This window comes from Eupeodes corollae, chromosome 2, assembly GCF_945859685.1.
Source record: "Eupeodes corollae chromosome 2, idEupCoro1.1, whole genome shotgun sequence".
NCBI classification, from domain to species: Eukaryota; Metazoa; Arthropoda; class Insecta; order Diptera; family Syrphidae; genus Eupeodes; species Eupeodes corollae.
Window position 1 is genome coordinate 25,890,821 of NC_079148.1, and position 18,112 is coordinate 25,908,932.

General features: G+C 35.9%; 1 protein-coding gene across 2 annotated transcripts in view; it reads right to left on the reverse strand.

Annotated features, from left to right (window-relative positions):
• Window positions 1-18,112, reverse strand: part of LOC129944447 (beta-alanyl-dopamine/carcinine hydrolase) — a 64,762-nt gene that overhangs the window by 9,796 nt on the left and 36,854 nt on the right. For both annotated transcript variants that reach the window (XM_056053876.1, XM_056053877.1), the window contains 2 exons: window positions 4,002-4,095; window positions 3,828-3,931 (listed from right to left, as the gene is read on the reverse strand). In XM_056053876.1, coding sequence (XP_055909851.1) covers window positions 3,828-3,931; window positions 4,002-4,095 — 198 coding nt within the window. The remainder of the gene's footprint in view (window positions 1-3,827; window positions 3,932-4,001; window positions 4,096-18,112) is intronic.

Sequence of the window (18,112 nt, forward strand, 5' to 3'; positions counted from 1 at the left end):
AGCTTTCATAGTTGCGAAGCACCAACAAGCCTCGGATACGGACGGATTTACTGTTGACAACCAACGCAAACGAATAAAGGACAACGAACTTCGGATATGCACGTGGAATGTTAGGTCCCTTAACAGACCACGTGCGGCCGAAGAATTAGCGGAGGCCCTAGAACGATATAAAGCAGATATCATCGCCATTCAGGAAATACGATGGGATGGGCCGGGCAAAAAGAGGATGAAAAACTGCGATATTTACAATGGTGACTGCTACCACGAAAACCAACAGCGCTTATTTGGATGCGGATTCGTCATTGGAGCCAGACTTAGGCAAGAAGTCTTGAGCTATAGGTGCATCAATGAGCGCCTAATGGCCATACGCATCAAGGCTAAATTCGGCAAACATTAGCCTGATATGCGCGCACGCCCCCACAGAAGAGAAAGACGACAACACCAAAGATATGTTCTTCGAGCTCTTAGACAAAACATATGAGCAGTGCCCTAGCTGCGATATTAAAATAGTCCTGGGCGATTTTAATGCCAAGCTAGGAAGGGAAGACATCTTTGGTGGAATAATTGTGAAGAACAGCCTGCACGACAACACTTCCGACAATAGATTCAGGCTCATAGATTTTGCTGCGGGGCGAAACGTCATGGTAGCCAGTACGCGTTTTCCACACCTCAACATTGACAAAGGAACTTGGACTTCTCCAGATCAATCTACCGTCAACCAGATTGACCATATTGCAATCGACGCCACCCACGATTTCAGCATTATGGATGTACGAACTTTCCGAGGAGCTAACATCGACTCGGACCACTACCTCGTTGTAGCCAGGGTAGCACTTCGGATTTCCAGACCCAAGGCAAAACAAGGAGGTGCTGGGAGAAGATACAACGTCGAACGGCTACAATCGCCAGAGATCGCCAAATCCTTTTTTCAGCCATAAAAACATTAATCATAGCTCGCCATAGCAGTTGGACTTCATTGGAATAATTAATATTCAATCACCAGTACCCGGGGCGTGAAGGTCAGTGCGTTGGACTGGTATGCAAGAGGTCTTGGGTTCGATCCTGCCTGTGCCTTCTAAAGTTTTTTCATGGGTACTGCCTCTTGCGAGGAATTGGCAAATTCTCCAAGATGAATTCTTGTTATGTGCTTCCTCAAATTATCCGGTCGGGTCAGCTTAAGAAAAAACTTTGGGCCCCCTTCATTTCTGACAATATTACTCGCGCACATGAATGGTTGAGAGTTGTAAGTCGACAGGCCCTGGTTCTCAACGGACTGTTGCTCCACCTAATTTATTTATTAACTTCCCATAGGAAGTTATTGTAATGCGTCCGATTTGTCAAATTGAAAATTTTGACATTTCTCGACATTTCAAGGCCCCTAGAGTCGAAATAAAAGATTTTTAGAAAGATTTTTCGTCGTCCATAGCTCAAGAATCAGAAGAGTTATCGATTTCAAACAAATTTTGTTATACAGATAATAAGGCAGAAAGATGCAGAAAGGGCTCTCAAGAAAATTGCGTGGGTGGTTTTTTTACCATAGCAGTTTGAAAAAAAGGTGAAAACTTTGGTTAACCCTAAATATCTTACGAACCAAAAACCCTAGAGACTTGAATTAAATTTTATATAATATATTATAACGTGATATCAAAGAAGTATATTTTTTGAAAAAAAAAATCAATATAACGGTTTTTTATAAATCAAAAAAAAACTGAAAAAAAAAATTTTCACCTCCAAAATTTTACGACTAAAATATGATTTCATCACCAAAATAATTTAGTGCAATGAAAAATAATGTTTTTGATATCTGATAAAATTTTAAGAAAAATCAAATTGACAGTTTTTTTTATAAAAAATAAAAATCTAAAAAAAAACATTACTCAAAGTTGGTAAAAATTGAATGTCGATTCACATATCTTTTCAAAACTTTGAGATATTGGCTTTAATTTACTTTTATCTTTCAAAAAATATTGTTGTCAACATTCAGTAAAATTTTGAAAAAAAATCGAGTTGACGTTTTTTTTACAAGAAATTAAGAACCGAAAAAAATTTAACAAAAGTTGGTAAAAAAAATTTTAAATATTGACTTGAAACAAATTTTATCGTATAAGAAATATTGCTTTCAATATTAGAACAAGTTTTAAAAAAAAATCGAATTGACAGTTTTTTTACAAAAAATAAAAACCTAAACAAAATGTATACAAGTTGGTAAAAATTGATTTTCGACTCAAATATCTTTTCAAAAATATGAAATATTAGCTTAAAACTAATTTTATCTTATAAGAAATATTATTGTTAACATTCGATAAAATTTTGAAAAAAATCGAATTGCCAGTTTTCTTACAAAAAATAAAACTCTAAAAAAACCAATACTAAAACTTGGTAAAAATTACTTTTGACTCAAATAGCTTTTCGAAAATTAAAAATATTGGCTTCAAACTTATTTCATTTCACAGAAAATATTGTTTTTGATATTCAGTAATTTTTATAACAAAATCCAACAGTCCGTTTTTTCATAAAAAAATAAAATCTTCAAAAAATAGTACGCAAATTTAGTAAAAATTGTTACGAGTACATGTAGACAAACTTTTAAGCAAAACAAATCGACAGACGGGATGGGAAGTTATCAGTGTGGGTCGCATCCACATGCAACATATAGTGACGCAAAGATTTTTCATTAATAAATCTTGGATTTTCCAAACTTAAATTGCTATAATTTGTCTTACTAATGTAAATTGCAATCATCATTTTTGATGAAAATCCGGATCGTTTTCTTATTGCATGTGAAGGACTCAATCAGCTAAGAAGCGACGCAACGTTGCGGGGATGAAGTTAGTTTTAAAAGTCATTTTTATGATGCCCATTTCTAAAGATCGATGAAGAATCGAAAATCATGCGTTTTCGTCAACCTTACAGTTTTAGCAGAAATTTTGTCACACACAGTTTCGATTCCTCACATCACTCACATCTACCAAGAGGTCAAGATTTTTGTTAACTGTCTCAAAGTTTTCACCATTTTTGTAAATTTTTGCAATTTCGATTAAAGCGCGTATAGTACTAAAAAAATGAAATCTTTTATTAGAAAAGCCTTGCCAAAAATTCCAAATTCAAAACGTTTTGTTTGTATTTTATTTTCAAAAAAGTACTTTAGAGAATTGGAGTACCTTAGGACCTGAAAAGTTGGAATTCAAGTACAAGTGACAGTCCCATTACTTGAAATTCTTGACAAAGGAATTGTATTTTTGTTTTGAAATGGCAATTATCTACCATGAAATGTACCTTGATACCATCGGAGTCCATTTTCATCCGTAGGTGCGTTACATCACAAAATTGCATAATTTAACGCAAATATTAATAACAATTAATAATTTTCCCCATTCGCCATACTGCACGTAATTCATATTAATATACATATAATTGATTTACACTTTAAATTCCAAATATTTATAGTTATTAAAATTTCCAACCACGTTTATAAGTCCCAACACTCGTAAGCAACAATAATCAAGATCAAACTTAATGTGAGTACCTAACCTATACCTTTCTTATACCGATCAATCAATCAAATGTATGAAATTGATTTTGCGCATAAATGGGTAAAACATATTCAGACAAATTTTCATTCCAAGAATATTTATTATTATTCACTTTATTCATTCGATTTCGTAAAATTGATAGTTTGCCAATTATGTGCATGTCGCTTACCGTATTTGTCAATGGATATCGTCATGAAATACCTAAGCCCGTAACGTTTGTACGGTTGGGTTCACATACGTATTAATAATTTAAATTGTAGGAAAGACAATAAATATAATAAAATTTAATTATACCTTATGAAATTCAACTTGAGCTCCATCTGAGACACCTTGTAATTCCCGTATATACTGTGGAAATGATTGTTTAACACATTCGAGAGTCTCATTATATGCGTTTCCTGGAATGCAGATTAAACAAAACTTAGCGTAAATCTGAATTAAATAAATCATTGATAAAAAAGAACTTACTTCCTTCGTCAGTAGCATAGAGTGGTAGATAAACTTCGTTCAAAGGTTGAGAGAGTTGTAAAAAGCTTTTTATAATCGCTGCAAAGGTTCGACCCTGAAATGAAATAAAAAATATTAATTTTATTAAAAAAGAAACTAAATTTTGTTTTTAAATTAATCATAGGGTAATTTATTCAGTGGTTTAAGTCGCTAAAAGTAGTATTTGACACCTGTCAAACTGCCAGCTGTCATTTAAAGTGTCATAATATTAGTAAATTGTTTGCTACTAAAGATAATGGACCGTTTAGCAAATAAAAAAAGCGTTAAAATTAATTAATCTTGTTACACATAAGTGAAGATTCAATGCAGGTACTTTTTGTTCATTACAACATGATTATGGTCTTCATAGTTGACAGATAAATTTTAATAATATTGCTTTTTTAATACTTAGTTGGAAAGTCTGCAATTTCATTTTGTTTCATTTAGATTTACTTCCGAACAGGAATGACCCTCTGTTTTAGTGGTTTATATCATTCATTAGTCTCACTAAAACTCGAGAACGGCTGAAAGGATTTATCTTATCTTAGTCTTGAAATGTTCGTGGAGGTCTAGGGAAGGTTTAAAAGGCGAGAACAAATCGAACAATTTTCGGAAAACCCTCAAAAACAGCCCTTTTCTATTTCCCATACATACGTTTTCCAGAGTCAATTTGAACTTTATTGCTATTCAATAAAGTTCATATTAAATTATAATCACTAACTGTTGTCAAAGCAATTTAGGTGTGTTACAAACGTCAAAGAATCAATTTGCAATTTATTACCGCTGCATAAAGTTCAAATTCAATCATATCTATGAAAATAGTCTTCGCGTGCGCTTTGGAGGATCTAATGTCGCGTTCCGGAAACAAATAAAAGTAAATCGCGAACACGATTTTAAATTTGATAAATCTTAAACTTGTCACAAATAAAGTTTCTGAATACAACCATAATATTTGACATTAGATTTGACAACCAACTCATATGTCAATCATTCTGTCGCACTTCAGAACACGGAGATTTATGGCTTAAAGGTAAACTCCAAAAATATATGTAAAAAAATAATCAGAACACGGAAAAAAGTATAACGATTGACGAAATTGTGTTACGATATTCCTACATTACAACTGACTGAAGAAATTAACAATGAGACATTGATCATGATAGAAGATATGTGTTTATTGATAGCAGATAAAGTATTGTCGTGTTTGGGAATGACAGCACCCGATTATCATATGCACGATGCATTTAAGCACGAGTTGCAAAGGGAACAACAGTACGACATTGAAGCATTGGCCGAACAGTTCCTTCAATTGTTCCACAATCAAATCAACAATAAAGAATTGCGTACTACACTTTGATAAAAGTTGTGAACAGTGAGATCCGGTGGAATTTATATCCTTGATGCTCCCGGAGGAACCGGAAAAACGTTCTTAATTTCATTGCTTTTGTCGAGGATCAGATCGCGTAATGATGTTGCTCTAGCGTTGGCTTCATCTGAAATAGCTGGGAGCTCTGCTAGAAATTACCATGCCACCTTGAAATTACCATTAAACATGCAAACCACCGAAACCATAATTTTCAACATCGCCAAAAATAGCGCAATGGCCAACATCCTACAGGTATGCAAATTAATTGTTTGGGATGAATGCACAATGGCCCATAAGAGGTCACTGGAGATATTTTCGGTGTGGCCATGATTCTTTTGTCAGGTGATTTTCGTAAGACTCTTCCAGTTATTCCCCTATCAACTTTTGCTGATGAACTAAATGCATGCCTAAAATCATTGAATTTGTGTCAGTACTTTAATTAACAACTAACATGCGAGTATGTTTGCAACAAGATGAAACTGCAAATGTGTTTGTGAAGCAGTTGTTAGATATTGGAAATAAAAAAAATGCAATGGACACATTGACCGGATTCATCAACTTCACCCACAGATTTCTTTCACATCACAGATTCAAAAGAGGAGCTTATTCAGCGTGTTTTCCCAGATATAGCGCAAAAGTTCAATAACCATAAATGGCTGGGTGAACGAGCAATATTGGCAGCGAAAAATAAAGATGTCGAGGATCTCAAAGCGACCATTCAGAATTTTCTTCCAGGACAGTTTGTTTCCTTCAAATCAGTCGACACCGTGACGAACCAGGATGACGTAGTTTTTAAATTCACTATAATCGCCTGGATTACCACCTCACAATTTGTAGTTAAAAGTAGGATCAGTTGTCATCATACTTTGAAACATTAATCAACCTCAACTATACAATGGAACAAGACTGGCTGTGAAAAAGCTGATGAATAACGTCATTGAGGCAGCAATCATAAAAGGAAATTCACAAAGGAGAGGATGTCTTGATCCCGCGAATACCGATGATTCCAACAGATTTACCATCCGATTTTAAACGCTTATAATTTCCTGTACGTCTGGCCTTTACGATGGCAATAAATAAATCGCAAGGACAGTCTTTAGAAGTTTGCGGAATAAACTTGGAGTTTCCCTGTTTCGCGCATGGATAATTATGCGTCGTGTGTTCGCGTGTCAGAAAACCGTCTTCTTTGTTTATTTACGCACCACAAAACAAACTAAAAATATAGTTTATGAAAAAGCTTTAAATTGATTAACAAACTCTATCATAACAGTGTGTGTCTGTTAATAAAACTTTAAACCTTATAAATAGGAAGTATTTCAGGAAAACTCTGTTTTTTAAGTAAGCAACATGATGTGTCGAAAATAATAATAAAACTTCAATCTTCATTAAAAAAATGCTTCTTTATGAAATACGCTTTGTTTGTTTTAAAATTAATTTATACAAAAGTTTAGGTCTTTTATTTTTCGATTGAGGCAGTACGAAGTCTGCCGGGTGAGCTAGTACTACACCTTTTTTTTTTTATAATAGCTCCGTTCGCGTACTTTATGCATTAAAATTCGTAAAAAGAGATATTTTAAAGAGTCGGGGTAAAATTCTCTCTCAAAAAGAAAAAAACTACAAACAAATAAGCGAACGGGAAAACAACAAATTTTTCGTACAATATTACTGTCAAAAAAAATATAAATTTTAAAACATCATCATTTCATTTCATATTTTGAATTAATTTGTTTTTATAACTTGATAAATTAAAATAAATTAAGTTTTTTTTGATACAAAAAATTGATTAAACTGAAACTTAAAAATTGCAATCTTGTTGCTGCTCTTTGGGAAAAGATTTTTTAATTTTATAAGTGACAGCAAAAGCGAACAATTTATTTGAATTCTTATCAAATTTGACACTTTTCAGAAATCAGCCCAATGACATTTCTTGGGCTAAAATTCGTTAAATAAATTAATTGGGTGGCGCAACAGTCCATGAAGAACCAGAGCCTAGTGACTTACAACTCTCAACCATTCCTGTGTGCGAGTAATGTTGTCAGGAATGGAGGGGACCTACAGTTTATATGCCGATTTCGAACGGCTTATTTGAGAAAGACCTTTTTCATGACAAGAGTTTTTTCGGAGAATTTGTCAATTCCTCGCAAGAGGCAGTACCCGTGAAAAGACTTTAGATGGCAAAGGCAGGGATCGAACCCAAGACCTCTGGCATGACAGTCCAACGCACTAACCATCATGCCACGGGTACTAAAATTCGTTGCTTGAGGAAATATTTTACTCTCTCGTGAACGTTCTTTTTTACGAAAAACTACCACATTTTTAAGTATGCGAACAGGGGCCCTACTCTGTAATGCGTTTCGAAAGCCAATCCCATTCGAATCTGTTATTCGATTCTTTTATGAATTCGTACTCTGTAAAATGTTCGAATAGAATAAAACAATCATCTAGTACTTTTTCGATTAATCGAATAGATTTGCCGAGTCTCGAAGTATTTCTTATAAGATTTGTCAAAGCAAAAATATAAAAAAATTCGAAACAAATTACAAAGAAGACGAGGAAAAAACTTAAATTAAAATTAAGTCATTGAGAATAATTATCGTAATGACTTTTTTTTACACTTCACTGCTTTGAAATTGCCACATCTCTCTTTTTTTTTAATTCAAGCTTAGAAAGTTTAAACTAAATTTGTTCATAAATAAATAAATTAATTGGGTAGCGCAACAGTCCGTTAAGAACCAGGGCCTAGTGACTCAGAACTCTCAACCATTCCTGTGTGCGAGTACTGTTGTCAGGAATGGAAGGGACCTACAATTTTTAGGCCGAATCCGAACGGCTAGTTTTAGAAAGCACTTTTTCATGACAAGAATTACTCTTGGAGGAGTTGTCAATTAATAGCAAGAGGCAGTACCCTCGAAAATTAATTTTGTTTAAATTAAGGTGGCACAGGCAGGGATTGAACCCAAGACCCCTTGCATGACAATTTAACGCACTTTTTTTTTTTAAATTCATTTTTAATAATTCAATCTTAAAGCTAGACAAAAATTCATACAACTAGCCTAATTATCCATAACTTAATGGTCCCATACAGACACTCTAAGTTAAACAATAATACTTAAAACTAATGCCTTTCGGCCCTAAGATCTATTTTAACTTCAATTTAATTTTATTTATTTTTGTATTCATTAGAAAATTTAAAAAAAACCAATATCAATTTCCTTTTTATATTTACTTAAAAACTACTTACAATTAGGTCCTTAAATAAAACTTAAAGCTAACTTAAACTACCTATTCTACCTATAAACTACTTAAAACTGGAACAACCACAGCAGCAAATCTAACTATCTAACATTTTTGTTTTTCATATTTTGTTGTCTTTTGTTTATTTTTTAATTTTTTTTATTAAATGTTTTTTGAATGTTTTTTTTTCTGTTTTGTATTTTTTTTTCTATTTCTTTTTGTGCCACCATGCCTATTCTACTTAAAACTAAACCCTAAAACTATAAAACAAGTATGTAAGCCGACCAAGGCTTAAAACACCGACCACCCAATATCAAGTGCCGATTGAAGCCACCAAAACTGGTTCTCCTGCTTTACCCTATCAGTTCGGTCCCGTTCGGACACAGCCTTACTGAACCGAAGGAGCTCTGCTCCGCCTTGTGCCATGACGTCCCAATTGTACAGGAGTTGCCAATCCACGGTTCATCGTCTGACGTGGTAGATTAGCGGAACTGCCAATCTATCCTGTATCAGACCGCATTTGTCTAAAAAGAGGAATGCCTCTGGTTGAATGAAGCCGCTCAAGCGTGCACTCTCAAAATACTCGTCGTTCGGATAGAACGCCCCGAAAATTAAATTGTTGGTCGAAGACATAGCTCTTGCAATGTGACCTCGAACGAGTTTTATCAAGAAATTGTCAATTCTGTTGATTCGAGCCCCGTTGTATAGGACCTCGTTGGAAAAGTAATGCACATAAGAAGATTCGGCTGTTCGATATAAGCCGGTACAGCGTAGTAAACACTGCCGCTCGAACACCCGAAACTTCTCCATCTGGGAAGGGGCAACGTTGAACCACACAGGACAACCATAAACGATCATTGGCCGTATGAGGGCCATGTAGCAAATTACCTTCACTCTGGGGTCAAGCCGACTGCTAAAAACAGCCGTTTCGTCAGAGCGAAGGCTCCTCTGGCCCTGGTCAGAGCAGCATTTATATGTCTGTCGAAATATAAATACTGATTTAACCAGATACTGAGGTACTTCACTACACTTTTGTTCGCTAATAACTGCCCGTGAAGATCAACGATGACCATCTTGCGCCAATTCTTACACGTATCCCTCGTGGCCCTAGCCAACGGAGTCCGGAACAGAATTGTCTCTGACTTCTGGACATTTATTTTCAGTTTCCAGTCGTCGCAATATCGCTAAATCTTGTCGAAAGTACGCTGCAAGAGAATTCTAATAAACTCAACCTTTGGGCCATTCTGTACGCAATTAAATCGTCGGCGTACGCAATTGCCTTTGTAAGACTACCTATCAGATCGCTGGGGTAAATGCTGAAGAGAATCGGCGAATTCACCGCTCCCTGTTGAAGACCATTTTTAATTGAGAATTTGGTGGTAGAAGTTACATTGCCACTTTTGACAACAAACTTTCTACCGTTAAGCATATCATAAAGTATGTACAACAATGGCTTGCTAATGCCAAGCCTGCTCAGTTTTAGGTTAAGACCCTCTAACCATACGGTGTGAAAGGCCTTTTCCAAATCAACCAGAACAGCACCTGTGCATTGTTGTTTTGATTTATTCCATTGGATATCAGAAACGAGCTTAGGCGCAGCATGAATTGTGTCATGACCCGCCTTGAACCCGAACTGTTTATCCGGAATTATTTTGTTGTCCGCAGCCCACTTAGTCAGAGCCCTATTAATGATTTTTTCGAAAACTTTGCTGATGCTCGGAAGAAAACTTATCGACCGAAGATTTGACGGGTTGGAGTTGTCCTTTCCCTTTTTCGGGAGAGGGTGAACCACAGCGGTCTTCCAATGCATTGGATAATATGCATTATTCAGTGCATTGTTGAAGAGCGTGGTGTAAATGTCAATTGCTTCCATCGGTAAATGTCTTAGTACAACGTTGGATATACCATCGACACCTGCTGACTTTTTATTTTTTATTGAATTGAAGATGAGCTGAAGTTCAACCTTCTTCACTAACAGTCCAACGCACTAACCATCATGCCACGGGTTAGTCATTTCGTTTTTGTGTTGAAATTTTTCTTTTGCAAAGGTATACATTTTTTCCTTTGGTGTGCACATTTTTCGCGATGATTCTCTATAATGGAATTTATTTTCTTAAATTTTGAATAAAATTATTATTTCCTTAATTATATTTTATCTATTTCACAAAACTTTACACAATTTTCCTTTTGTGTCCTTTAAAAACGACCTTCGAATTACAATTCGTTACCTCTCTTGGTGTAGAAACAAAATGTTCGTTTTTGAACGCTAATGACATTCGGAAACGCATTGCCAGGTACAAAAAATCCGAATACGGATTTGTCGGAAAGTAAGTACTAGATTTCTTATCCGCATTAGAATGAGAGAGTACAAAATATGAGTTTTCGAAAGTATTTGCTTTCAAAGTAAGGCCCCAGGATTTGGTCAAATTTCCTATTTTTTCGTAAAATTGGACTGTTTTAGGAGGGTACGCGAATGGACCTAATATTTGATATGATCAAATGATCACAGAAATTAGAATAATCATCAGTTCATTTTTTTCCGCACAAATGATAGTTTTCCATAAAAAATCACATGTGTCGCTTGTTGCATCACAACTTTTCAAAACCAACTTGCATGCTTACTGCATTGGTATAGGCGGTAAAGCCAATGTCGAGGTCATGAATTGATTAAACCAGCAGCTGGGCATGCGTTAATAATGTAAATTTCATACCCGCAATAACACAAACCAAACAACATTTTATCACTAATTGAAACAGTTAACCACTTTATCAAATCTCAGGGAAAAGAGGTGTGTCTCTACATTTATTTAATGTAGTACATATGAATAAAACTGATCACTGTGGCGTATACGTATTTTTTCATATAATAATTGTTGATTGTTGCTGTATCATTAGTGCGAAGTGAACTTAAAGGAGGATCATTTTTATAAATGTATATTTAAGGATCATTATGACGAATGAATGTTAATATTTTTTACAAAAAGGGCACCTAAATTTGGCAGCACAATTTGAATATTTCATTGTTTTCTCTCTATAAATTTCAAAATAGTTTTGAGCTCAAATATGTGTTTAATAACCGCTATTACACTTGTATCGACTACAATGTGCTTAATTAATAACACCAACATAACGATTAATTAAAAAATATTTTAACAAAGTAACTTTACGGAATTTCAGTAAGCAATTACTGACTTGTGTTGACAATTACTTTGTATCTTAGTGTTTTTTTATTTTTAATTAACCATTGATCTTCAAATGTCTGTTCGCACATACCAGGCATTAGAAATGAAATAAATCAATAAGTGCACACTTATTCACGATTCCCCCAAGACAGACAGTTAAATTGTAAAACCTAACAAACGCATTCGTTCTTTGGAGATAATTAATTCATGACTCGAAGTACTTTTCTTGCCAATACTAATTTGTATTTGTTAATCCATATATACTTATATATAGAAATAGAAACATGCAAAAAATAAGCAACTTTAGTTGCTCTAGTTTTATTGAACTTTAAATCAGTTAGATTTATGTTGATACATAAATAAACTTTAAATCCGTGTCAATTTTTTTGTGAGACCAGAAAATGTCGTGACTTTGACTAGGATCTCGAATTATTTTAACTTCCTCCAATGCATCCAACAGAACATGTATTTGTATATGTCATTTATATGTTTACTATAAAATGTGTCGATTTTAATTTATTTGTATTTAATTGAGTTCACTAAAAGTATGCATATGCAAAAGAAAAACATAACAAAAGGTGGGGCAAAATTCATTACCCTACCGAAAGAAGTTATATATTTTGTAAATAGTGGAAAATAATGTTAACTTCAATTTTAAGTTAATTTTCAAAGTAAGCTAATACAATATAATGAATCAATATTTACCAATTTATTTGTGAAGAATATGGTGACAACTTTTTCGCCACCTTGTATAATAAAAATACCTTTAAACAGTAGTAATAAATTAGATTAGTTCATTGAAAGCTAATTGAATGATATTTTTAATGCGGTAAGAATTCAAGACACATTCTCTTGATGTCATATTGTTATTAATTAGTTGCACGTTCATTTGGAAAACATGTGTTAATTTTTCTATATGCTTCAGTTGTTTTATCAATGAAAAATTATTACTATTAAATATTATACATAAGTCATTATGGTAATTTTATTTAATATGACATTTTCAGAAATTGATATTAAGCAAGTTTTAGGAAAACATAAAACAAGGTCATATTTAAAGCTATTCTGCATACATTTATGTTAATTTACATTTCCCCATAGGAAGTAATAAACATTTTGCTCATTAATCAAACCTTGATAGCTGCATTATGCACATGACTTGATTTCATAGCATACGAACCTTTTCAAGGTTTTACGGGTAGACTAAATTAGAAAAAAATTGTATGCTTATCTTAAAGCCTTCCTGTAGACTACTTTGGCTGTGGTATTTGTAGGTGTCAACAAAAAGTATCAGGAGATCCTACTCGAGAAAGTGGCTCGTGGGAAAAGCACTCTTTCCTTAAGCCGATACCAATTATGGAAAAGGTTTGTCTGAGGGATTTATTTATTTTTAGGGCAAAGGATATTTTAAAAAGGGAACTGTAACCTTTTAAAAGATATGGGCAAATCAGTTGGTATCACGGGGTTCCGCGGAACATGTGCGAGCTGTGCATTCAAGAGGACACAAGTGTCCACAGGATTTTCTCAAAATCCACCTCTGTCCTCCCCGCGGTGAACATCGGGTGCCTAGTACCTCAACTGGAGATTGGGTTCCAACCCCAGTGGAAAGTTGTTGGGGACAGCAAACGAGAGATGGGGGGAGAGGTGTTTCCACTAAGGCACCTCTACTTATCCAGGTGGCAGCGGACGAATTCTCGAGATGGAATCAACGGTGGCGTCTACAGTTCCAGTAAGGTTGAACTACTTAGTGAACACCTTATAGGGCTTCTTCGACATATTCGGATACCAGGCCTGTAAGGAGCGGTTTATCCGGCTCCCCTTCCTTGGAGTTATACTAAGGATCTGGCCCTCCAGGTTGGGGGTTGTGCCGTCGGGTTGACTTCCTGGCCACGTAAAAAATACCTTTAGTCTCGAATCACCAACAAGCCTCGGATACGGACGGATTCACTGTTGACAACCCACGCAAACGAAATAAGGACAACGAACTTCGGATATGTACGTGGAATGTTAGGTCCCTTAACAGACCACGTGCAGCCGAACAATTAGCGGAAGCCCTAAACTGCTGCAAGGCAGATATTACAGCCATCCAAGAAGTGCGTTGGGATGGACAGGGCAAACGCAAACTAAAAGACTGCGATATCTACTACGGCGACTGTTACCGAGAACAAAGACAGCGTCTATTTGGGTGTGGATTTGTTTTTGGAACTAGGCTCAGGCAAAAAGTCTTGAGTTTCAACAGTGTGAGCGAGCGCATCACAACAATCCGCATCAGGGCTAAATTCGCCAACATAAGCCTAATATGCGCGCATGCCCCAACAAAAGAGAAAGATGAAGACACCAAAGACATATTCTTCGAGCTCTTGGACAAGACATATGAGCAGTGCCCTGGCTATGACATTAAAATTGTCTTAGGATATTTTAATGCCAAGCTAGGAAGAGAAGACATCTATGGAGGGATAATCGGGAGATACAGCCTGCACGACACTACCTCCGACAAACGAATTCAGGCTGGTCGATTTCGCTGCGGGGCGAGACGTTCTGGTAGCTAGTACGCAGTTCACGGATCTCAATATCCACAAGGGGACATGGAAATCGACGCACGACACTTCTCCAGTATCCAGGATAACCGAACATTCCTAGAGGCCAACATTGATTTGGACCACTACCTCGTTGTAGCCAAGGTACGGCTACGGATATCCCGATCCAAGCCAAAACAAGGAAGTACTGTGAGAAGATTTGACGTTAGACAGCTACAATCGCAAGAGACTGCCATGTCCTTTTTCGATCGAGTATCTAATAACCTCTTAAGGAGTACTATGCTGCCTGCATTAAGCATTGAAAACCAGTGGCAACATTGCCTTGCAGCCATCAGAGATGCCGCCTCTGAAGTGCTAGGTTAAAAAAACCTCCCAAGGGTACCAGCCACGAACCGAAGCCTGTAAATACGATCAGGGGAACATCGTAGTAGAACCGCAGTCAATGGTGAGAATATGGAAAGATCACTTCTCCAAATTATATAACGGCGATGACGAACCGAATTCCGCTGTAAGGGAGATAGAACCACTCAACCTCGGCGACGCAGATCAACAATTCCGCCTATCCGACCTTGACGAAGTGAAGATAGCTATATCTAAACTTAAGTCAAGCAAAGCTGCTGGATCTGACGGCATCGCTGCCGAACTATTCAAAGCAGCAGGCGATGACTTGGTACGGAGCATGCACCAACTCATCTGCAAAATATGGTCGGAAGAAAGAATGCCCGATGAGTGGAATCTCAGCATAGTGTGCCCGATACATAAGAAAGAAGACCCTCTAAACTGCGCCACATACAGAGGCATCAGACTCCTTAACAATGCGTATAAGATCCTCTCTGACGTATTATGTGAACGTCTGAAGCCATTCGTCAACAACCTGATTGGTCCTTATCAGTGTGGCTTCAGACCAGGAAAGTCCACTATCGACCAAATATTCACACTACGCAGATCTTGGTCAAGACCAAGTATATGCTGTCATCAAAAAAAGTACACTGAGCAACGACGTCTTGGACAAAACGTCACCATGGACAGCTATAACTTTGAGGTAGTTAAGGACTTTGTCTACCTAGGCACCGCTATTAATACAGACAATGACACCAGCGCTGAAATCAAACGAAGAATAACTCTTGCAAATCACTGCTTCTTTGGACTAAGAAGGCAATTGAGAAGTAAAGTCCTCTCTCGAGCATCTAAAATCACCATCTATAAGACACTAATCATCCCGGTTCTCATTTATGGCGCTGAGACCTGGACCCTGTCAAAGAAAGATGAGAGCGTCTTAGGATGCTTCGAGAGAAAAATTCTTCTGGCGATTTTTGGTCCCGTACGCATAGATGGAGAATGGAGGAGAAGATATAACGACGAGCTGTACGGGCTGTACAGCGACACTGACCTAGTTAGCAGAATTAAAGTCCAACGGTCCACAAAGATGATGATTTGAGGCACGCTTTAATAACTTCGGCATGTGTACCTTTTGTTACAATTGACGGAGAGAAAGTCTCCACCGAAAACAAAAGTAAAGCCACCCATCATATTGCATGAGTTTCTTATATCTTTTAATGTGCGGTAAACTGGTTTTGCATGAGCTCTATGGCTCATGGTGCATTCATTCCAAATAATCAGTGACGTGTCCTGTAAGAGCTTTCCCAGTGGACCATTCTTACGGATTCAACATACAGACTGTTGATCTAAAGAAAGGAAAAAAAGTAGAGTGAGCCATTTTCCCATCATTTATTAGGATTGCAGCAATTCCTGACGATACTAAATTGGTTTTACCCGTGCCGCCGGGCGCATCCAAAAAATAGTTGACCACTGTTATTTTCCACACTCTCAATCATAGCATCGTACGCTTTTTTTGATCTGCCACTAACTTGGGTCCATTTCAATTGACAAATTCTGACAACTCGTATTCTATAATACATTTTTTTGTCCAATCATTAATACTCTTCGCAGCGTATGCAATGAAAGACATCTTATGGCTAATTTTTTTGCACCTTCGGTAGTTTTAAGACGAATTTCTAAAGATCTAAAGTGGTAATGTAGCTTTTTAATGAAAAAAGAATTATTAAAATCGGTCCAGTTTATAATATTAGTGTAGATATCCTTTTAGTTTGTATATAATTCAAGACTGATCACATATATTTGAATCGAATGTTCTACTTAATTAAAATGGTGAAGAAAACTTTTGTGGGAAATGTAGTTTAGGAGCTCTAATCACATATAGAATTAGGTAAAAATAAAAGTTATTTGAAGCTTTATTCAATTATTTGCAGAATTTTGTAAAACAAAATGTTAACATTCAGAATTTTAAGAATCAAAGTTCCAAATGAATTTTTGGCGTTGATTTTGAATTCAAACTACATTGTTTTTTTCGCATTTTATCAATATTATTTCAAAAACTCGTTGTGATAGTCTTGTTTCGATGACGGATTTTTTAAAAGAACAAAAAATAACTTTTATACCCATTACAACAATTAAGGAATTTTCGAAATATGTGTTTAAATTTTCAATGTATTTAACTGAATATACGGATTGTTAATTTGGAATTTGTTTGAAAAAGCATAGTAAGTAACTCTGTAAGTCTTTCTTTTACTCAATCACGCCTAAACTACTGAATCGATTTGCATGAAATTTAGCATGTAGACACTTTGATACCCGAGAAAGGACATAGGCTATACTTTTTACTTCGGGAAAATGACGCATTCACAAGGGAAAATTCAGGTGTGTCGTTCGCTTTTACGCCTAAAGTACTGAACAAATTTAAATTAAATTTGATAAGGAAATAGTTTGAGATTTAAGACAAGACAGGACAAGAGTTACTTTGGACCTAGGGAGAACAACGCATTCCCACGCATTCCCATTCCGGGAAAGCTGATCGCTTTTACTCCTAAATTACCAAAGATTTGAATAATATTTGGATAAAATTGGTATTACGGCAAAACAACGCATTCAGAACCCTTACGAAATCAGTTATCATACACTTATATAAACGTGGGCTTCACGCGCCACGTGCCTCAAGTTCCAAAAATAATAATTTTAAACCTAAACTTTGCTATGCTCAACTATTCATCTCCAAACACGAGCCATGTAGGTACAACAAATAAATTACTGACTGAATTTAAGAGTGAAACCCGTAGAGTAGATCTTTAGATGCTGAGCATCACGCAACATAAAGATCCGCTGAAACTGATGACGAAAGACAGGCACCAAGACTTTTAGAGGCTGAGCGACATGCATCACTAATTGCGTCAAAGTCCCATGATGAATCACAAAGACTGCGTACTTTGAACGCTGAACGCTAGGCACAAAGAAGAACTATTTTTAATAAGAAATCTTGACGCACCTAAGTTATGTAATGGTACACGGCTACAGATTACTCACACCTAGGATGAAGTTTTATAAAAGCTATAATCATAACTGCAGGAGCAAAAGGAAAAAATGTTTTAATTCCCTGCATTCCGACAATTCCAACCGATTTTATATACGTTTGAAGACATATTTCCACACAAATTCTTAACAAAACGATATAGTTTCTATTTGATTTATGATACATACTTTTACTTTTTAATATCATAGTAATAAATTTAAGAAAACGAATTTCTTCGTCGCGAAAAAAATTTAAGTCGATACGAACTGTTAAACTTTATTCGCGTTCCACACTCGCAACGAATAAAATAATCGCACGTACTTAACCTAAAAAATGGTGAATGGCGTTCGGCTGTGGCTTCTTGAAAAAATATGGATAAAAAGGTAAAGAAAATTTGAGAAGGAGTTTGA